Source organism: Heterocephalus glaber, unplaced genomic scaffold (assembly GCF_053883595.1).
Source record: "Heterocephalus glaber isolate CG9 unplaced genomic scaffold, H.glaber_assembly_v1.0 deba00001732, whole genome shotgun sequence".
NCBI lineage: Eukaryota > Metazoa > Chordata > Mammalia > Rodentia > Bathyergidae > Heterocephalus > Heterocephalus glaber.
The window spans coordinates 1613905-1636878 of record NW_028258443.1 but is presented as its reverse complement, the minus strand read 5'-3'; the positions used below and the strand labels follow the sequence as shown (position 1 = coordinate 1636878).

At 37.4% G+C, this 22974-nt stretch overlaps 1 protein-coding gene across 2 annotated transcripts in view; it reads left to right on the top strand.

Annotated features, from left to right (window-relative positions):
- The window catches only part of Htr2c (5-hydroxytryptamine receptor 2C), a 259004-nt gene extending 241454 nt beyond the window's left edge, over positions 1–17550 (top strand). For both annotated transcript variants that reach the window (XM_004874795.3, XM_087199900.1), the window contains exon 6: positions 14112–17550. In XM_004874795.3, coding sequence (XP_004874852.1) covers positions 14112–14944 — 833 coding nt within the window. In that variant the 3' untranslated portion in view covers positions 14945–17550. The remainder of the gene's footprint in view (positions 1–14111) is intronic.
- Positions 17551–22974: the final 5424 nt, after the last annotated feature.

The window sequence follows — 22974 nt, the reverse complement described above, 5'->3', positions numbered from 1 at the left end:
TAAATCCCTGGCCCTAAAAGCTTTCAATTGATAAAGAGTTCCATATTTTCCACCCTAGAATTATCTCTTTCTTTCTCTCTCTTTTTTTTCTTTTTTTGGTACCTGGGATTGAACTTGGGACCTTGCACTTTCAAGGCAGGTGGTGGAACCAGTGAACTAAATCCCACACTTTACCTTTTCTTAATTAATTTTATTTGCGCATTTTACATGTATAATATAATGACCTTTATCACTGGAAATTTGTACCTTTACATAATCTCTCTTGGTTCTTATTTTTTTCCCATTCCCCTGCCCTCCCTTCAACCCCTTACCCCTCTCTATTTACAAAGATTTTGCTTCCATTTTTTCATTTTCTCCTATTAATTCCATTCCCTTCTTTCCTTTCCCCTACCCCTCTCACTTCCCCTTCCCCTTTGCCCCTTTTCTTCCTATTTCACATTATCTATTATACCTTTTAGCCCTTATGTGCACTTTCAGTTTCTCACACTAGAGAAACTATTCGGTATTTACACGTGTGTCCTAGTTATTTCACTTAAGAGTATCACTTCAATGTGCATCCATTTAGCTATAAATGTCTTTAATTTCCATTTTTTTATGGCCGAGTAGTACTCCATTTAAAAAACCCCACATTTTCTTTGATAGTCTCCAGTTGATGGGCAATTGGGCTGCTTCCAAGTTATAGCCATTACAAACTGTGCTGCTATGAACATGGGTGCATATATATCACTGTGGTATGATTCTTTTAATTCTTTTGAGAAGATACCCAGCAGGGGAATAGCTGGGTCAAATAGGACTTCCAATCCTAGTTCTTTGAGGTATCTCCATACTGATTTCCACAGTGGTTGCACCAGTCTACACTCCCACCAACAGTGGAGAAGGGTTCCTTCTTCCCCACAGCCCCACCAGTATTTGTTATTGGTTGATTTCATGACAACAGGCATTCTTTCTGGGGTGAGGTGAAATCTCAGCCTTGTTTTCATCTGCATCTCTCAAATGACCAGTGATGTTGAACATTTTTTCGTGTTTCTTTGCTATTCCTACTTGTCTGAGAAATGTCTGTTCACTTCTTATGCCCATTTTTGGATTGAGTCTTTAAATTTGGGAGGTCTGATTTTTTAAATTTCTTTATATATTCTAGATAGTAGACCTTTGTCTGAGGAACAGCTGGTAAAAAAATTTTTCCCATGTTGTGGGTTGTCTCTTCACACTGTTGGTGGTTTCTCTTGCTGTGCAGTAAATTTTTAATATGAAGAGATCACAGTTGTTGATCCTTTGTGCTACTTTATGTGCAACTGAGGTTTTGTTCATGAAATATTTTCCTATGCTAATCTTTAAGAGTTCTACCTAATCTCTCTTCCAGCCAGTTTAGTGTTTCTGTTTTAATATTTAGATCTTTAATTCATTTGGATTTTAGTTTAGTGCATGGTGAGAGATTTAGGTCTAGTTTTAATCTTTGGCAAGTTGAAACCCAATTTTTCCAGCACCATTTATTAAAGAGGCTATCTTTCTTCCAGTGAGGGTATTTGGCTCCTTTGTCAAAGATGAGGTGGCTGAGTGTGTCTGGAGTTCTTTCTGCATCTTCTAGTTTATTCCACTGGTCCTGGGGTCTTTTTTTTTTTGTCAGTACCATGCTGTTTTTATCACTGTAGCTTTGTAGTATAGTTTCAAGTTGGGGATGGTGGTACTCCCCTATCTTGTCTTTGTTGCCTAGAATTGCTTTTGCTATTCTAGGTGTCTTCTTGTTCCAAATGACTTTTTGGATTGTTTTCTCAAGGCCTGTGAAGTGTGCTTTTGGAATTTCAATTGGATGGCATTGAATCTATATAGCAGTTTTGGAAGTATGGCCATTTTCACTATATTGGTTCATCCTATCCAGGAGCAAGAAATGTTTTTCCATTTTCTGATACCCTCTTTGATCTCTTTTTTCAGAGTGCTATAGTTTTCAGATTAGAGTTCTTTGATTTCTTTGGTTAGGTTAATTTCTGGGTATTTCATTCTTTTTTACCTCTTTTTTTATAACTTCTATCCTACTTCAATGCCAAAAGTGGGTCTTATCTTGTTTTTGGTATATCTGAGTAATATTACATTCTATGGATATACCAATACTTACATTTAGTTTACTGAGCATTTTAAAAATAGTTTATTTACAAGCTCAAGCCCAGCCTGGGCAACTTAGTGAGTCCTTGTCTTAAAAGAAAAAAGGGGGGGGCTCAGGAGGTAGCCTGATGGTGGAGCACTTCCCTAGAGTTGTTGAGTGGGGTGGGCCTGGATTTTCTATTCCTAGCACTGAAAAAACTTCTCTTTAAAGTCTTTCTCTAATAAGATCAATATCTGTGCTTCCTCAGGGATAGCTGTATTGATTGCTTTTCTTGGTATATGTAATTCATACTTTCTTGTTTCTTTTAGATTCTTGTGTTTTGTTGAAACTTGGACATTTTAAATGTTATATACTGAGCCAATGCTGGAAAATTTGACTTTTCCCATTCCCCAGGATTTGTTGTTTCCACTATCTATTGTAGTAGTGTAACTGGTCCGTCAAGCTCTCTGGTCCTTGTTTTGGGGCAATGAAAACTGAAGCTGACAAAACAGCAAACAGCAAGTGGTGGAGAATGGCCAAAGGAGTGTTTATTAGATAGAATAGAAGAAATGCTTTCTGTTAGTCTCACAGAGGTGTTCTGTAAGGTGGACGCTGTGGAAGTTCAGACTCAGGGGTTTTTATATATTTTTTGGTATTGGTCTATATGACAGAAGGCAGGGATGCTCCCAGTAGGTTACAGATAGCCCTTTGACATCCAGGGTGCAAACTGCTTCATTTGCATCTTACTTCCTCCAAGGTCTGGCCCCTTTGGTTAAGGACCTATTCTTTGTCTCCTGCATTTCATTAGGTTCATAGTGATAGTCCCTTTTGGTATTGTAACTCACTTAGGCCTTGACCTTTAGTTTACTTTAAGTTACCTATTCAGTACCTGTGCCCTATCTCCCTAACTTTCCCTATCTCCTGGCTTCAGTAGTTATTGGTATATTTAGTGACTTTTTTGAAGTAATTCTACCAAGCTTGTATTCGTGGTCAGTGAAGTTTCTGCTTCTTTAGCTTTGTGGCCCGCTGATGATTGAATGATTTCTCTAAGTGTCTAGAAGCAATAAATCTCCCAGGCTTTTGCCAAGGGCTGTGTTGTGGTTGGGGTACATCTTCAACTTTAAGCCAGGCACCTTACAATTCTGCCACTGCTTTCATCTCCTCTTTGCACACATCCTTAAGGTCATCCAAAAGTAAGAGCTCAGAGCCTTCTCCTGCCCTTCCTGAGCAATTGCACAGCCTTGGCAATGCATGCAGCACTGCAGAAGGTGTTCTTCTAAATAATGAGGAATATGTTGGAGCTTTTCCAAGCCCCTGTGGACCTATTATTCTTCAGCCTTTTTCCCCCCAACTTTTTGCTTAGTCTGTTGTTTTTCCCATTTGTTAGAGATAGCCTCAGGGCAGGAAGAACTTGGTAGGACTGGTTGCAATCCTAGTCAGATCTAATGAAGAGAAGCTTTTTAAATGGTATCTTCCAGGATATCCCTACTCAGGTGAAATAATGAGAATTTTTTAATTCATGGCTTTAAATAATCATCTACCTTTTTGCTGTCTCAAGTATCAGAAAGGTCACTGTTACTGCCCAAGGCTGCTGGTGGAGAGCAGAGGCTGGGAAAAGGATTAGTTCTTACCAATATTGAAGCCGGCTTTTCTTGAATGAATGTTTCCTATGTTGCTGCAAGTTTTTGGTTATTTTTCATAGTTCTGCAAATGTTTCTATTAATTCCCTTTTTTTTCTGTTGCCTTTATGAAAGGAAAAAATATTTGGAGATTCTAACGGCTATTTTCATAGATGTTACTCCCAATCTTCTTGGGTTTTAAATAGATTTGTTAATGTGCCATTTGAATTCCACTATTGGTTTTTTAGTTATATTTGTTTGCGTTCTTTTCTTAGTTGTTGAACTAGTGTAACCAGATCTAGCACTTGTGTCCTTGTTTTGGAGCAATGAAGATTGAAGCCAACAAAACAGCAAACAGCAAGCTGTGGGGAATGACCAAATGTGTGTTTATTAGAAAGAATAAAAGAGAAGCTCTCCACTAGTCGAAGAGGGGTGGACCTTAAGGTGGACACCATAGATGTTTAGGTCCATCGGGTTTTTGGACAGTTTTTGGGACGGGTGTACATGAGAGAAAGCAGGGATGCTACTGGTTGCAGGTAGGCATTTGATTTCTGGAAAGGAAGCTGTTTTATTTGCATTTAACTTCCTTTGAGGTCTCTCACTTGGTTAAGGAGCTATTCTTTGGCTCTTGCATTTTATTAGGCCCTGATAGTCCATTTTGATATGGTAACTCAAGCACTTAGGCCTCAACTTTTAGCTTATTTTAATTTAGGCCTGTACTCTATCTGTCAAATTTCCCCTATCTCCTAGCTTCAGGAGGAATATAGAACATAACTTTTTCACTTATATCATTCTGCTAAATGTTTATCTTGACTTACTTCCCAGAACAAGAAATACAGTAAACTTACAAGAGTATAGTTGTGTTAACTAGCATCACCATTTGTGTGTCAAACAGATTGTGCCTGTACATTATACATTTACTTATAGAATCTTACAATTTTCACCTTAAGCACCCATATTTTTTTAAAATAAAAAGATTACGTATTTTATATATAAACACTTATTAACTTACAATTTCTTGTATCCTTCATAGTTTCTTGCTTATGTTATTTTCTTTCATCCTCAAGAACTTGTTTTAGCAAGTCTCATAGTGGACACCTGCAAGTAGTAATTAATTTTTGTTGTCTGAAAATATTTTTCTTTTCACCTTCAATTTGAGGGATCATTTCACTGAACATAGAATTATTGGTTGCTACATTCAGTCTGCTCCTTGAAATTGACATTTGAGTATCTTCTGGCTTCATATTTTCTGATGTCAGCTGGTGGTTATTGTTTTTCTGTATTCTATATGCTTTTAAATTTTTCTTACTTTATATATATATTTTTTGCAGTGCTGGAGATTAAATCCAGGGCCTTATGAATATTAAGCAAGTGCTATACCACTGAGATATAACCTGAGTCCACTTATTTTTTTCCCCACATGAGTGTGTATGTGCATGTGCACACATGTGAGTGTGTGTGGGGGGGTACTGAGGATGAAACCCAGAGGTATTCTATCACTGTGCTACACCCCCAGGATCCCTAGCCCCCTTTTTTTGAGACAGGGTCTTACCAAGTTGTTTAAGCTGGTCTTGAACTTGCAAGCATCCTCCTGCTTCAGCCTCCTGAGCAGCCAGTATTATAGGTGTGCTGTACCCCACTAGACTACAATTACATATTAACTCTTCCTTCTCCCTCACATGCCATATCCAATCAGTTGCCATTTGTTATCAGGAGAACTTCCTAAATATCTGAAAAAAATCCACTCATTTCCTTTAATCCCTTGCACTCCACCCTTAATTTAGTCTTTCCTCTTTCTCTTGCATAATACTCTTTTTTTGAACCTGTTATAAAAGAATTGGGGTCACCTTCTGAGTTTTTACTTTCTTTCTTTTTTTTTTTTTTTGGTACCGGGGATTGAACTCAGGTCTTTGTGCTTGCGTAGCAGGCGGCAAAACCACTGAGCTAAATCCCCGGCCCTATGAGTTTTTACTTTCTACCTGGGTCCCAAGTTCTCCCTCTCTTGTTCCACAGCTTATTGTATTTTTCTCCTATATATCTCCACATTCCTTCTTCTAAATGTTTTCCCTATTGCATATGAATGATGTTCAACAATCTTATTTTCTTTTTAATAAAAATATCTACACCCATATAACTGCATTTGCTCACCATACTTCTGGTTGCTTCATGGAATCAACAAGCATTCATTTAAACCACTTTGTACATCCAGTTAACAATTCTACTAATTTTACTAACACTTAATTCTTATCTATGTCCCTTCCTTCCCTTTCTCCATAGGCCCTGGTAATTCCCACCACCCATTCATACTACCAGTTCCTCTAATAAAACAGTAATGTGTAAATAAGGACCAAAAGGTATAATAGATAATGTAAAATAGGAAGAAAAGGGGCAAAGGGGAAGGGGAAGTGGGAGGGGTAAGGGAAAGGAAAGAAGGGAATGGAATTAATATGAGAAAATGAAAAAATGAAAACAAAGTCTTTGTAAATAGGGAGGGATGGAGGGGTTGAATGGAGGCCAGGGGAAGGGGGAAAAATAAGAACCAAGAGAGATTATGTAAAGGTGCAAATTTCCAATGATGAATGTCATTATACTGTATATGTAAATGTACCAATAAAATTAATTTTTAAAAAAAAACAGTAATGGACCTGGGACAGGGATTTAGCTCAGTGGTGCAGCTGCCTGCCTTGCAAGCGCAAGGTCCTGAGTTCAATCCCCAGTACCAAAAAAAAAAAAAAAAGTAATGGACCTTCTTCTGTCTTGGTATAATTCTTCTGGTTATTTCTGACTTTGCTTCCGCAGGGACCTTTATCCATCATTTTTTTTACCAATAGTCTTCTTTTAGAGGAAGCTCACCAAATAAATGTTACTGGGCTTTAGGGTGCTGGCATCTCTTTCTGGAGGTGGATTCCAGTTTTTGTTTTTGTTTTTGCCTCAAAGAACTGAACAATATAAGCAAAAATGGTGCAAAGTTCATTTGAGATAGGAAACTCAAAAGTGAAGGGTAACAGAGAAACTGGCTCTGCAGAGTGAATTTGGGGCTGAGTACAAGAAAGGAAAAAAAAAAAACCAAAATAAAAGAACACACTGGGGGACACTGGGAAGGCTACTGTGAAGAAAGCCACCATAGCAAATGCTTTATGGTACCTGTGTCCTTTTATTCCTTCCACACATTAGGAGAACCTGCAGGAACTTCCACATACAGGGTCCTGAGAATTATTGGGCATGTGTGTCCTGGTATCTTGTAATTAAAAGGTCCCTCTTACTTCTCCAGACAGCTTTGCCATGTCCTACCCTCTTGCCTCAATTTGGAAATTTTCTTTTCGGCATTTTAAAATTCTTCCACTCTATTATTTTACCTTTAATGACTAAGCTCACTATATCTCAAACTTTCCTCAATCTTCACTAGTTTGTGAGTGGTCATTGTTCCATGCTACCTCAAATTTCACTTCTCATGCCCTCAGCCATTGTGATGGTTTAGATCTGAAACATTCCCCCAGTAAACCTTGCAATGTCGAAGGTGACTGGATCATGGTAGCACTGTACAGACAAGTGGATTCATCCATTGATGAGTTCAGTGGCTGAATATGCTATCAAGAAGTGGTGTGTTCTTGTTCCCAGCTCCTGCCCTCATGTTCTGCTTCCTAGTTGTCATGGGCTGAACAGCTTTCCTATACCAGTCCCCTCTTGCCATCCAGCCAATCATGGGATGAAACTTTGTGACTAAACAAACTCTCTTCCTTTATGTCATGGGGGTCAGGTATGTGACTAAAACAGCCATATTGTAGTTGAATACCAGAATCCCCATCATCTGCTACTCCACAGATTTCTATCGAAGGATAGCTTACAATCCTGGGCATTGCTCTTGTCAACTTGTGGACCATCTTCTCATGTTTTCCTGCTTACAGTCTTCCTCTTTTAGGTCAAATTCCCTCAAAGTTATTTAAAGACTTCTTAACACTACCCTTGCTATCACTGTCCAATGTTCATGCAGGCTGGTGGTCCTGCCCTTCCTAAAGCTAAAAAACCTTGAGGTTCAAAGTTGAGTCTGAATTCCTTCAAATATTCACTCTTCAATTGCCACATTGAATTATTTATCAAAGCATACAAAATGCTTCTCTCCAACCCTCAGTAACACTTTATCATCTGAATGTATCTCTGGTTGTCTATTTTGTATTTCATATTCTCCTCTGAAAATACTCTTTCACCTTCTACTGTCAGCTACTATGTTCAAGGGACTCATCTATGGTGCCTAAGGCAAGGGACCACTCATGCCAGCGTGATATTCCATGGTCCTCCTAGGTCTCCTTGAAAACATTTCTTTCCGTGCAAAACAACTAATGAAAATAGATACCACTAGGGTATCTTTGCAGGTCAACAATAATTTCTCTAATCTGTATTTTCATTTTGAGGTGGGCCAGGCTGTCCTAGGAAATTCATTCTGTTATCTCTTTCATATAAACATTTATTTATCCTTCATCTCTTGACTATTTCCCGCTCCACTACAATTGGTCATGCTACAATCACCAATAGCCTCTTCATTTTCAATGACAGATAAAATGTTTCAAATGCTAGACCTCTCTGTGCCATTTGAAGCTGAGAAGGACCGTTTTCAAATGCCTCCCTCTCTTTGGCTGTTATGACATAATTTTTTATTTGCATATAAGTATATTGCCATGCTGCTAGTATTTGTTTTGCAAATTTTGCAACAAGTGGTTTTGGTCTTACCAGAAAATGCGAAAAGTTTTCCACACCAGGCTTAATAACAATGACACCTAATTAACGTTTGCTGTCAAGCCAAAGATGATTGTAAGATATTATTGGCCATAAGATGCATCATAAATTCACAGATTTTCAAACTTCAAAGAAATGTCCCTTTTAGAATCATTGGCAAATGGTATTATTATCTAATGGTTTGAAAAGAACTGATCTGTGTTGCTTGAATTCAAGGTTTTAGGAAATGGTATAAATGTCTTTATACATTCTCTGAATATTCCTTCTTTGCAGTAAAGTAACTTCACTGGATAGTCAGCTTTTTATGCAATTAGAATAAGATAATGCATGTAAAGTATATAATGCAGATAAGATACCATAGTCAGTATGCACTTACAGTAAGCACTCAATTCATAAGTTAGTAGTAGTAGCACCAGTAATAGCAGAAATAGTAGTTGTTGTAGTAATATCATTTTTAATAAAATAGTAGAAGCAGTGATATATTTTTCAGTAAAATTTGAACTATATATTACTGAGTTAAATGTTTCTCAAATGCTAAGTTTTTATATGTGTATTGGAGATAATTTTTCTCTCCAGCTTTAAGTAACCTTAATAAATAATAACCATTTTTAAGGTTTTGAAAGAACTGGATGAAATGTTGCATGCAAAACATTTGATTGTTTGTTAGTTGAAGTAGTACCTTAGATTTAAAGCAGAACGTGAATTAGTACTGGTTTTTATTATTTCTGAAATTCTAAGGAAAATGATACAGACTTATTGAAGTTAACCTCAGAAACTTTAAGTGATTCCACTTAAGAATTCTATGTATGTTTCTCATCTGGATTACATAAAATAATATGTGAAAACATGTAATAATTATAAAATATTTGGTTCAGTGTGTGACAAGTAGGAAGCACTCAGTAAAAAGTAGTTATTGCTGTAATTGTTGCAGTTGGCATTTTCAGTGACAGTTCATTTCCATTTTCCTTCTTGGCCAAATTAAAGATTTCAAAAATATCAGAGATTGTCTCATTATATTTGCTAAATTTACTTAATTTTTCAGAAGTTAACTTCACCAAATAATATGTGACTTTTAGAATTTTTATGAAAATGTATGAGATAAAGCATTTAAAGAGTGTTACTGTTAGTACTGCTGTTGCTTAAATTTATCTGACATTATAACAGCATATGAATTACTACTAGTTAAACTAAAAATACTAAAGAAGATTTTAGATGTTTGCTAGATTAACTCTTCACAGTCTGAGTAATTTCATCCATTAACACAGAATATCATTTCTCAAACTCTCTGGTATCAAGACCCCATTGTTGGAAATATTTGAGGACTCCAAAGAGCTTTATGTTTATATGAGTTGTATCTAATGATATTTGTGGGATTAGAAATTAAAATTTTTTTAAATGATTAAAATTTTCATGAATCATTTTATTTTAAGTGACAATAATAAGCCCATTCAATGTTAGCATAAGTAACATTTTTATAAAGGGTAACTGTAATTTCAAACAAATCAGAAAGAAAATAGACATCATTTTATAGCTTTGAAAATCTCTTTAATATCTAATTTGATGCAATGATGGCTAGATTGTCACATATGTATATTCAGCCTATTGTGATAACATAGTTTGACTTGACATTTATAAAAAAATACAGTTTTAAGGACAAATAGTTGGGAAAGGGAAACCTAAAAATCTAAGGGTCACAGAGGCTCCCAGGGTCCTTGAACCACACTTTGATAAATGCTGACACCTTTGAGTTTTTAAAGTACTGCATAAGATAGTCTGTGCATGATATATTGTTATTAATGCTGTTTTTGTAGTCACTATAATAATAATAATATGATATTCTCAACAATAATTGAATTTCTTGTTTGTTGACTGCATTCATAGTTTTTGAAACAAAACATATGATGGTACAAATTTGGTAAAGTGTTTAAAATACTTCACCAAATAATATCTGTAACATGGAAGGCTAGGGATTTAGCTCAGTGGTTTCGCTGCCTGCTGCGCAAGCGCAAGAACCCGAGTTCGATCCCCGGTACCAAAAAAAAAAAAAAAACCTGTAACATGGAGTTTTTAACCAAATTGATAACGCATTTTACAACTGAATTGTCCATAATACACGTGGCTCAGTTACTGGCACAGAAGATGGACTCAAATAAATGGCAACTATTAGAATCACTCTTTCTTCAATGTATATAAATTATACAAATGCCAGGGATAAAATTTGCCTCATAACACCTTCAGCTCACTTACAGTGACTCTACACCCCTTTCCTGTTGTCCCTTGACAAGGTCAACTTTTAGGCTTGAGTCCCTTTGGAAAGTTGAGTAAATCTTTCAACAAAAACAAGCTACTGACCAGGCATGGTAACACACGCCTGTAATCCCAGTACATTGGCAGGGTGAGGCAGAAGGATCACAAGTCTGAACCCAGCCAGGGCAACTTAGTGATTTAGTGACACATAAATAAAATGGGTTTTTTGGAGGAGGGAGGATGTAGCTTAGTATGAAGCCCCTGGGTTCAATCTCCAGTACCATCAAAAAACAAAACAAAACAAAACAAGAAAAAAGCAAACACTACATCAGAGTTGGGCTCTGTGTAATGCTGACCTTCTCTGATATTCCAGCCAATGTATGAGTCCTTCCCCAGAATTCAGAAGTCACTAAGAATACCTAGAAGTTTGTACAGAATTTCCTGTGGGGCATTCAGTCTCTAAATCTAAGTATGCCTACCTCAGTCAGGATGCCTCTAGAGTGAAGGTAGATTCCTAGATGAGTTTCTAGCCTCAGGCCCCTTATAATACTGCTGGGAGTGAGAAGAGAGCAGGGACCAGCAAGGGGATCACCTACCCTGGGCCTTCTGCTGCCCTTCCTGGAGCATCCTGGGAAGATGTAAGAGTTTCTACCAGCATTTTATCAGAAAATAGCTGCCTTCTCTGCAGTTATATGAAACTGCTGAATGTTTCCACTAGACTCATTTCCAAAGTCTTGGAGATGTTTTTTTTTAATGTTTGGTTTTATCTGAAGTCTTAACAGACATGCTTTACTTTATTTTAGAAAGCACCTCTATGTCTTCTTTTTACTTTTTTAATTTTCTAAAATTATTAAACTTTTAAAAATGTAAACTGTCAACAATAACAAAGGTAAAATTATGTAATAAAAACCCATGTACTCATCATCCAGCTCCAGCATACAAAAAATTTAAAAAACTTATGGACTGCTTTCTTTCATCCATATTCTCATCTACTTCTTCCTCCCATATTATTTGAAATAAATTCCCCACACCATAATAGTTCATTCTTACATATTTCAGGATGTGTATCTGAAAATACAAAACCCATTTTTCTACAGAAGCACAGTAGCAACATCTTACCTGAAAACAAATGTGCAATAATGGTTTAATAACATATAAAGGCCAGTCATTGTTCAAATCTCTAGTTGTATCATGAATATTGTTGAAAACTTGTTTGCCTCAAGATCCCAAACTGGTCCACATGGTGTGATTATTTGACAGCTTTTGCTTAGTGCGTCTTAGTTTGTAGGCTCTCTCTTTAACCTTTTCTCTTGTAAAATTTTTTTATTCTGAAACCCTTTTCTCCATTTTTTTTTTGCAGTGCTAGATTCAAACCCAAGGGCCATACATGCTACACAACTGCTCTACCACTGAGCTACATCCCCAGCTCCCTTTCTGTCTTTTTGCTTAATCCTGTATTAGTTTCCTTAGCTCTAGAACACTTCCAGCTACCTAACCCTTCATCAAACCATTTCATTAAGGATAAGCTAGTACTGACTTCTTTGAGCTAAGCTTGATTTATACTCTTTTTAGGACTTCTTTTTTTTTGAATATAGGTTCTTATAATACCAGATGGCAGTTTTCCCACCTGCCATTTTTAAGTCTTAAGAAATATAAACCATGTGGTTCTGCTGCACTCTATATCCCCAAAGACCTGTGGAAGTTCTAAGCTCTTCGTCACATTTGGCGAAGAATTAACTTCTCTCTTACCCTTCTGACACTTGTTACTCTTTCCAGTCATAGTTCAAAGGTCTCCTCACTAGGATGGGCAGTGAAAGGAGACTTTCTATTTGCAGTGTCCCTAAGTTTTGCTCCGCCTTTCTTACTTTCTTAAAAAGGACACCTAATTCAGAGTTGTGGGCAAGCATGCAATGATACCCAAAGGAATCTTGTCACATCTGTTGCTGCTTCTCACTGTCACTTGGCTTTTCTCTAGAAAAAGACCATTCATATTAAAAATTCAGTGTCCAAAGAAGAAGACTTAAAGGTCATTTTCCAAACTTTCTTTCTTCCTTATATCTTCTCAGGGATTAAAGACCAATCAACACCCTCAGCAAGCTCTAGCCAAGAAACATTGACCATTTTTTCCTTCTTGATCATCCAATCAAATACTCTATATCTGACTAGGAGTTCAAATGTCAAGTAGGGCCTTTTCATCATTGCCAGATTCCTCAGACAGTTCCTTGTGTGTTTCCTAAAGTCAGCGAAGATTTGCAGCAGCTCACTTCTGTCTCTTCTCCCAGTTCATGTTGTGGTTGCCCACTAGCACAGGATTCCTAATCATCTCTGATGGAAGCCACAGTGTAATCTGAATGTGTGGAAACTTCAACTTAACATTAAAATGTAAATTTCATTTGCAAGTCATCCTTGCTTATCAACACTTATTGAACTGTTTAGGATCTACCATAGTTACTTCTGGAATTTTCCAGGAGGTTTCCAGATAAGCTTGAACACAAAATCAGCTTCTACTTCCTTAATAATTTTCCCCCTGAGCCTATTTACCCAAAGAAGAGCTATGTCAATGTTCTTTTTAAAAAATACTCAAAATTTCACATAAAAATAGGACAACTATCTCTCTCCCAACTCAGCATTTTACTACTCCCCCCACCCCTTTTAATTTGTTTGGTGCTTCTTTTCTTTTCTTTTCTTTCTTCCTTTCTTTCTTTCTTTCTTTCTTTCTTTCTTTCTTTCTTTCTTCTGTCTGCTGGGAATGAAACTCAAGGCCCCCTGCTCCTCCACTTGCTCTACTACTAAGTTTACCCTGCCCTTCCTTCTGTCTCTTGACCTTGAAACAGTGTTGCTTATTACCAGAGACAAAATAAATACATAAATAAAAATAAATTTTCTAAAAAAAAAAACCCTTTTCAGTTTCTGGTTATAGGTTATTTTTGCATAACATCAGACACAGCACAGTCAACTTGCATTGGCTATTATTTCTATTATAGGTGGTTTGGGTATCATTTTAATTGAATTTGGAAGACTTTTGCTAAAAAATGACTTTAGTAATGTCATTGAGGAAAGATGTGAATTTATTCTTTGACTTGACAAATACTTCTTGAGTGCCTCCTATGAGCTGGGACAATTCTAGAAACTGGAAATATGGCAAAACAGACTCAATTCACTGTCACATACAACGAGACCTCTAATATCACAATACTGATGATTACCTGCCTTCTTCAGAAATGTAGAGAAAACTCATTCCTAAGAGGAAAAGAGCCACCATTTTGTTTTATCATACTGCTGCTGTTTCATGTGGCTATCAACTATGCTGTGAATAGCTTTCAACAAACATCAAGTCTAAGTTGCTTTCAGTAAAATGCAAGCAAATATATGGCAATGTACGAATCTGTACAGTCCTTCCACGTGCTATAACATGGTCCCACCTCTTATTCCTTTAGGTGTGTCAGTGCCCATCCCAGTGATTGGACTGAGGGATGAAAACAAAGTGTTCGTGGACAACACCACGTGTGTGCTCAATGACCCGAACTTCGTGCTGATCGGATCCTTCGTGGCGTTCTTCATCCCTCTGACAATCATGGTGATCACGTACTTCCTGACCATCTATGTCCTGCGCAGACAAGCCCTGATGTTGCTGCGCGGCCACATCGAGGAACCACTGGGCCCAAGCCTGAATTTTCTGAAGTGCTGCAAGAGGAATACCGCCGACGAAGAGAATCCAGCAAACCCCAACCAAGATGGGAACCCGCGCCGGAAAAAGAAGAAAGAAAGACGTCCTCGGGGCACCATGCAGGCTATCAACAACGAAAAGAAAGCATTGAAAGTCCTTGGCATTGTGTTCTTTGTGTTTCTGGTCATGTGGTGCCCATTCTTCATTACCAATATTCTCTCGGTTCTGTGTGAGAAAGCCTGTAATCAAAAGCTTATGGAAAAGCTTCTGAATGTGTTTGTTTGGATTGGCTATGTTTGTTCGGGAATTAATCCTCTGGTGTACACGCTCTTCAACAAAATTTACCGCAGGGCTTTCTCCAACTATTTGCGCTGCAACTATAAGCCCCACAAAAAGCCTCCTATCAGACAGATACCGTTACTGAGAGTTGCCGCTACTCCTTTATCCGGAAGGGAGCTTAATGTTAACGTTTACCGGCATACCAATGAGCCCGTGATTAGGAAAGCTAAGGAGAGCGAGCCTGGTATAGAGATGCAAGTGGAGAATTTAGAGCTGCCAGTAAACCCTTCCAATGTGGTTAGTGAAAGGATTAGCAGTGTGTAAAACAGAGCAACACAGTCTTCTTCCAGGGAAGCTACACTGGTAGGAAAATCTTTAACTTTCTGTGGGTTATAACTACTGTAAATATTGCTGTCTGAAACAGTGTTTTTATATATAGCTTTGCAACCCTGTACTTTACAATCATGCTTACAATAGTGAGATTTAGGGTTCTATATTTACTGTTTATAATAGATGGAGACTAAGTTATTTTGAGTCTTTGATGGATAAAATGTTTATGTTTTTATTCCCTTCCTTCCTTCTTCCCTCCCCCACACCATCTCCCTCTCTCTCTCTTCCTCAGAAAGTTAATGTTCATCTCAGGTGGCATTTGCCGGAGACCAGAATGATGCACATTGCAGTGGTTACATTTCAACCACACCTAAATTGACAAATTCTGTGGAATCTTTTTCCAGGTTAACAGTAAATATGCACTTTAAATTCTTACTCTGCTTATCTACACACATGAACACAGTAGGATAGGCTCTGCCTCATGAAACATCCATCAGTGAGTCAGGCAGTACTGCACTTTGTTATTACTTATAGGGACAAAATTTGACATTGTCAGAATATTGTATTGGTATTTTGCTGCAATGTCTGTCCCCAAACATAGTGGTATTTTCACACAGCAGCTGGTTAACCAGGACTACAGAAGTGGAAGGATAACAAAGAGATATATATACCAAAAGCTTTTCACTTCTTAAGGATAATGTTCAAATTCTGATTATTATGACAAGCAACCTGGAATTAGTGTTTTCATTCTGGTCCTTAGTAAATACCTAATTCCATGACTAAACTGGGAAATTGAGATCCCAAAGTTATTTCCCAATCCAGGATTCAACATCAGTTGGGTTTTGATCTAAGAATTCTGGAAATTCATGGGATACACACAAGGTGAAATTACCATTTTGAGCCTTATTAAAATATTTTCTTAATTATGGTACCTCTGTCTATAGGACCCAATTTAGCAGTCCATTTTTGAGTAAAACTTGTGTAGGATGCCTAGATGACAAAAACTTTGGAAGTTTTACTGGATTAAGGACTACCAAATTAGGCCCTTAGAATGTGGAAAAAAGAAATTTAAAAATAACTTTTATTGAACTCTGGGAATAACAGAAATACAGTTTCCATTTGGATTTTAAACAAAATTTATCTCATTTACAGATCCTTCCAAACTCTCTAGTGCAGGAAAAGGCTGCAGCTAATTTGTAAAAAGTGGCAAGCTCTTCATTGTACTGCAATTACCAGAAACTTAAATCTTTGTTAAATATAGTGTTGTGTTAAAATAAATATTGGCCATTGTGTCATTTGCGGCCTGCTGCTCTCCAAGAATTCAGTATCATTTTAATAGTTTGTAAAATATGAAAAGTTTTCAAGCATTGCTAAAGTAAGACCATTAAGTCTATGCTGTGTGCAGAGTATACATGTGTTTCCAGTGTTCCTTGTGTCTCCATTTTACGCAGCTGTGGATATCATCTCCAAAGAATTCATAATGCTATTTCTTACTCCTGACAGTTACTTATGTACTTCAGAGTGTGCCTGTTAGTAACTTAAATTTGGTGACTGAAGAATCTAAAGTTCCAAGACCCTTGGTCTGTGTCCTCAACACACAGCATAGATAAGTTCAACAGTCTGCCACACAGGCAGTGGGAGAGCGGCTGTATTTGAGGAAATTCATACAGTCTCTTCGTGATCTACAACACTGCCAAAAAGCCAGCCAATTGCTTGAGCATGCCCAAATATAACACAAAAGTAAAGTCTACCTGCCTGTTAGGTGAGCTGAGCTGCATGTTAAAACAAGTATTTGAAATTGAACAAGATGATCTAATTCCTAATGAGACGAAAATGTCTGATGAAACACAGCTTGCATTTAGCATGAGTTCTGCACATACAGATGGTGTCCTGCACGTACACTGTGTATGTTGCATGAATCCATTGACTTGTATTAATGTAAGGCAGAGTAGCTGGGATAAAAAGGACTGAAGAAAATCCCTCAGCAGTCCTGAAAAAGACCACACATTCAGACCTGAAACATTGTGAGTATTAGAGAAAATTGGAAACATCGGATTTCTTAACTATCAGGGCAAGCTCATAGCACATGTTTTACAGAGAAGTTAAATATCAACTATGGATTTCCAGAAGCACTAGAAATAAGTTGAATGGTAACAGCTTATAGCACATTTGTTAATAACTCTTATGTCATCGAATAGTAGTACTTAATAGTACCCAACATAGTAATTATCCTCAAATTGTGTACTATTCATAAGTTCTGTGCAGTTTGGTATGAAACAAATATACTCATTTGGATATAAATCTAACAGTTCAGTGTTAAATATACAAACTTTTATAAATGTTTTAAAAACAGTCCATATGATAAATGTAAACGTGGTGAATTTACTGTCAAATCATTTTGATGTACAATTCTATATATGTACCTGTTTAAGACCCGTGCAACAGACTGCCTTATATTATTTTCTGTAATTCTTCTCCTTTGTCAAATGGTACTTTTTGTGAATGGTTGCAAAATATTGTCTTATTCTTGATTCCTGTATGTTAGCCACTGCAGGTTTTTGTGATACTTCCTATTAATTTATTAAATTTATTAAATGTTGGCTAATATGTCATGTCTTTTTTTACCCCCTGAATCTTTCAAGGACTAAATATATTCCTTTACTTTGTTTTCTTTGAAAATTGAACACTATAAAATAAGCTTGCAAAGGCAAATATCATTCTTTTAACTAATCGACTATGTACTTAAAGACTGTGACATTAGCTGGGTATGGTGGTTCGTACCTATAATCCCAACACTGGGAGGCACATAGGAGGATTGCAAGCTGGAGCCCAGTCTGGACAACTTAACAACACCCTATCTCAAAAATAAAAACTAAAAAGGGGCTGGGGATGTAGCTCAGTATGAAGGCCTTGGATTCAAGCTTCAGAACAGAAAAAAAGGAAACAATTAAGAAGTATGAGAAACAACAATAACAATAGTATCACCAATTCCTCACATGGAGAATACCCCCACTCCCAGATTGTCCTGCCTTCCTTCTCTGAGCCCAGGGTACGGTAGTTCACGTGCTCTCCTTACTATAAGTATTATTACTGTTTTCTTCCCACTAGACTCTTAAATTCTCTAAGGAAAGAAAAGCCCATGTCTAACTCTTTAATGGTTTTATTCCCAACATTTAGCAGCTACTATGCCTTCAGCAGATATTCACTGAGCATTAGTATTTGCAGATATTGTGTTATCTGTTCCTATTGTCAAAATAGGGCCTTACAAGTCCTCAGTCTTCAATAACGTGGTATGGGAGAGTCACCTTAATTTAGGTCTTATCTTAGATGACTATGAACACCTCTGAAATCATCAGAACTACCATCCTAGGTGATTCTACTCCTGTGTGCCAGGGATGACAAAACACATTCGCCTGTTCTCTTAGCATCTACACCTTTCTGCTGCTGGGTCAGCCTAGGTGATACAGGCCTGACTTCAGGTACCTGAGAAGGAAACACCAACACCTCATTCCTTTGCAATCATGAGTTTTTTGGTTCCCAGAAGAGTCAAGAGATAAAAGTTGAACTGCTACTTGAAGCAACAGAGTCACTGATGCCCATGGCCAAAAATATCTTGTTGCACAAAGCTCGGGTGACTCATACCCAACACTGAGACAATGGAGAAAGGCTGAAATGTCTTGATGGCCCAGTACTGGAATCACTACTACCAGTGAAAAGAAAGGTCAGCAAGAGAACACTGAAGCACTTCAGTTCATAGCATTGGAAGATCTTAATGGCATGAGGAGAAACAGAAAAATGCCATCAAGTAGCAGTAGCTTTCCCAAATCCATACAGTTTTCCAGCTCCCACTAAGTCCAGTGTAATTTCCAAGGTCATGGCCCATTTCTCCCTGTGTATTTGCCCTACACATGTGTTACCATAGCACCTACAGAGAAATATATTAGAAAGAGATATTTTTATGTACCCACAGGAGTAGGTGGCATCTTAGTGCCTCTCAAACATTATGTGACACTCACAATATAAATAGCACTAAAACATAGGTTGAGTTCGCTGTGGTATAAATTCTGAGATAGAAAATGGGTGTGGTGGTGCATGTCTATAATTTCGGCACTCTGGGCTGCTCAGGCAGGAGGATCACAAGGTATTTGCAGCTTAGTGACTTAGCAAGAACCTGTCTCAAAAAAAAAAAAGTTTCAAAGATCTGGAGATGTAGCTCAGTACAAAGGCCCTGAATTCAACCTCTCAATTTAAAAAAAATCTGAGGTGGAAAAAAGGGTTACAGGATATTATTTGTTCTTGGTAACCACATTCATGTAGGAAGTGAAGAAGGCAGGACTGTGTGGCACAGTTGCAATAAGAATCTATTCCCTCTGCACCTTTAGAGGCTAAGATATACCACATCGCCTCATTTTCTGTAAAAGTTACCTTGAATCCTATCAATTCACAAGGGCAAACACACACTCTTACAGGCTAATTATGCATGTTCTCAGAGATTATAATACTAAAGTTAGAATGATTAAGAGATCTGAACAACAAAAACAATGTCACACTAGCTGCCCTCCACAGGTAGCTATGATTTTAGGATAGTCCTTTCAGAGTTGTTCCAGGTTGAGGGGAAGGGGCCAGGCCTGTACACTTCCACTGCCCCTGAGATGTATGACCTTATCCCAGGCTGCTCTCTTCAACAAAGCAACTCCTAAATAGAACTTGATATAACTGAGAACTATGAGCCCACAACCATCTCACCACCTGGAAATTAAGTCCTTTGGTTCTAAAGGTGACAGAGTAGCACAGCATCCATGACAAATGGCATATTTACTGGGTAGAAAAAGATTCACCACTACTATGATTTGTTTTTATACTACATTCATGACAATAAATGTGTGTATTTTCTACATCAAGGAATTTTCCTTTTCTCTGCAGACACCAATTAGTTGTCTAACAATTTCATTTAACTGTCAAATGAGAATAAAACAAATCTATTGAAGAACAAAGACAATTATGTTTAGTTAGAACTAGTCAGGATTGCAGTACAGGGCAACACAGTCTTGAAAATGTGCTCTGAGGTTTTATAAAATGGTGCTTGTGTTTATAGCTTTAAACTACAAAAAAGGTTAGTGATTACATCACTAGTTAATCAAGAATTAATTGGTACTGGCAAAAGTTAAGTTTTCTCATAAGAAAGAGATTGGGAGCAGTTTTAGTCTCTAGGTAGTTTGGAGGGAAGGGTTCATTGTACAAAATGTCAGTAGGAGCTAGCTATGGTTCAAAGGTCAACTCATGTGGGAGCCCTGTCTGCAGCCTAGTTCAAAGGTTCAGCTTCAGACATGTTTGAGATCTGATTAGCAATGGCCTCCCAACTTTATTTAATGTGTCCCCACAAACCAATACTACTCAATTTGTTTTTACTTGATGTTTGTAACCCGCAGAGTGTAACGCCAATTTTGTTATGAAGGAACATAAATATGGGTATGTCACACTCACTTTTTTTTTTTGGTACCAGAGATTGAACTCAGGACCTTGCTCTTGTGAGGTTGTCGCACCCACTTTTATTCTTCAGAATATTTCTATTGATGAATTACCAATTTTAATTTTATGAGTTTTATTATATTAAACAATGAGTACTTCAGGAAAAAAATCACAAACATAAATTATTGAAATTTTAATATTTATTGAGTATTTATAAAAAAGCATCAAAATTTTCAAAATTGAAAGTGTAAATGAGGACCAAAATGCAAAACATTGACTATTTTTTGGTGTAAAAGTCTAAAAGAGAACAACAGAAATAAATTTCTATATGAACTACAGTAAAAATATTAGTAGCACTGTACCAAAAAAAATCTTTACTTCAATTATCACACCTAAGGCAGTCTTCACTCACGACAACAGCACGTTCCATATACACATGTCGCCTACACTGACAGCACATATGTTTTGCTTTCCTGGCCTTTTTGTAGGACATACTTGACATCTTGCTGGTCTTGCTGTTTTGTTCAAAGTTCAAAAGCTGGGGTTTTTTGGGGGGTTTTTTTTGGTACCGGGGATCGAACTCGGGTCCTTGCACTTACAAGTCAGGCGGAGGAATCACTGAGCTAAATCCCCAGCCCTGGTCTTCCTGTTTTGTCAGGAGGTTCTTATACTACAGAATGTGTAGTTAATAGGAACTAAACTATCGATAAAATATTAAATTATTAATATGTATTGTGTGTTTAGAATAAACATCAACATTTGTCAGCTGTGTACTTGCTTAAAAAACTTAAAAAATAGCATCAGAAATAAAAACCTATGTGAACTACAATGAAAATACCAATTGCATGCTACAGCAAAAATAAGCTTTGCTTTGATTGTCACCCCCAAGGTAGTCTTCACACATGACAACTGCGTGTTTCACGCACATGTCTTGCTTACATTGACAGCACAGGTGCTTAGCTTTCCTTTCATATATGGCAGGCCATTCTTGTCACCTCTCTTCTCTTCCTGTTTTGTTGGGAGCTTCCTACTACATTGTACAATGTGTACTCGGCAAGAAAATAAGATATTAATAAAATAAAATATCAAACATGTAATGAGTACTTAGAATACACATCAGCATTTTCATATAAGCTTTTTTACCTGCTTACAAAACCTAAGATATAATATCAGAAATAAAAACCTGTTAGGGCCAGGGATTTAGCTCAGTGGTGCCGCCACCTGCCTCACAAGCGCAAGGTCCAGAGTTTGATTCCCCATACCAAAAAAAAAAAAAACAAACCTATGTTAGCTACAATACAAACACAAATAAAAGTGTATCACAGAAATAATCTTTGCTTCAATTGTCACACCCAAGGCACTCTTCATACATGAAAATTGCATGTTCCATATACAAATATTGCTTACACTGAAACACACATGTTTTGTTTTCCTGTTCTTTCTTGTAGGGTACAATTGACATCCTTTTGGTTTTCCTGTTGTCATAGGAGGTCTTTGTGATGCTGCACCTGCCTGTTCAGTCACACTGTCAGCTCACCAGTGTGCTCCACAATTTTTTTGCATTGTTCCCTTGGCAGAAACATTTTAATTTTCCTCTGCTATAAATGACCTCTTATGAGTTCCAGTCCCAATCCTCTAAGAAAATTTCTCCATTGTACTTTGCACTTCTTATTTTCTTTATAAACTGTCAAATTATTTATGCCACACATATTTAGGATTAAGTAAAAACCCAAAATCAAAAAGAAAAAGTCAAAAGAAAACTTTTTAAAAAACAAATCCTAGAGTGGTACTGGTGTAGTATACCCTCCGTGATGCTCAGGTAAACACAGGCAAAACCTGTTAGACAGAGTATAATGTGGGTGTAAATTCCAGTTTGACACTTTTGCACAGGTGCACACACTTTGCCTTTTCTTGTACCAAGTGTGTAAACACAAATATTGCTTCCTGTATCTCTCAGGCAAGGATACTGAGACACACAGCTGGCTACTACAACACTAATGTAGAAATTTTCAGTAGAAAAGGAATGGGTTTGTGGAACCCAGTGTTATGCTCTGCAACACCTAGAGTCAGCACAGTCTCCACAGATGACAGGCTCAGTCCCACAGGATTCTTTCCCTTCTAATTCAGATGCTACTTGCAAAATAAAATAAAGTACCTAGGATACCCATGTATCTTACTAAACTTTCTTTTACTGTAACAAAATACCTGAGATAATCAACTTAAAAGAAAGAAAGATTTATTTGGGTTCAAAGTTTCAGTGATTTCAGTTCATGTCTTGTGACAGCACATTACACATGGTTGGGAATCCATAGTTGAACAAAGCTGCTCACCTCATGATGGCAGAGAAGCAAAGAGAGAGAGGGAAGAAAGGTTCAGGGTCCCAATATCCTACTCAAGAGAATGTCCCCAATAACTTAACTTCCATCCACTAAGTCCCGTCTACTTAAAGTGTTCCCAGTGGTACCACAGACCAGCAATCAAGGCTTCAAAACATAGTTTTAGGAAACACTAGAGATTCAAACTACAACATTTCACCCCTAACCCACAAAGGCTTT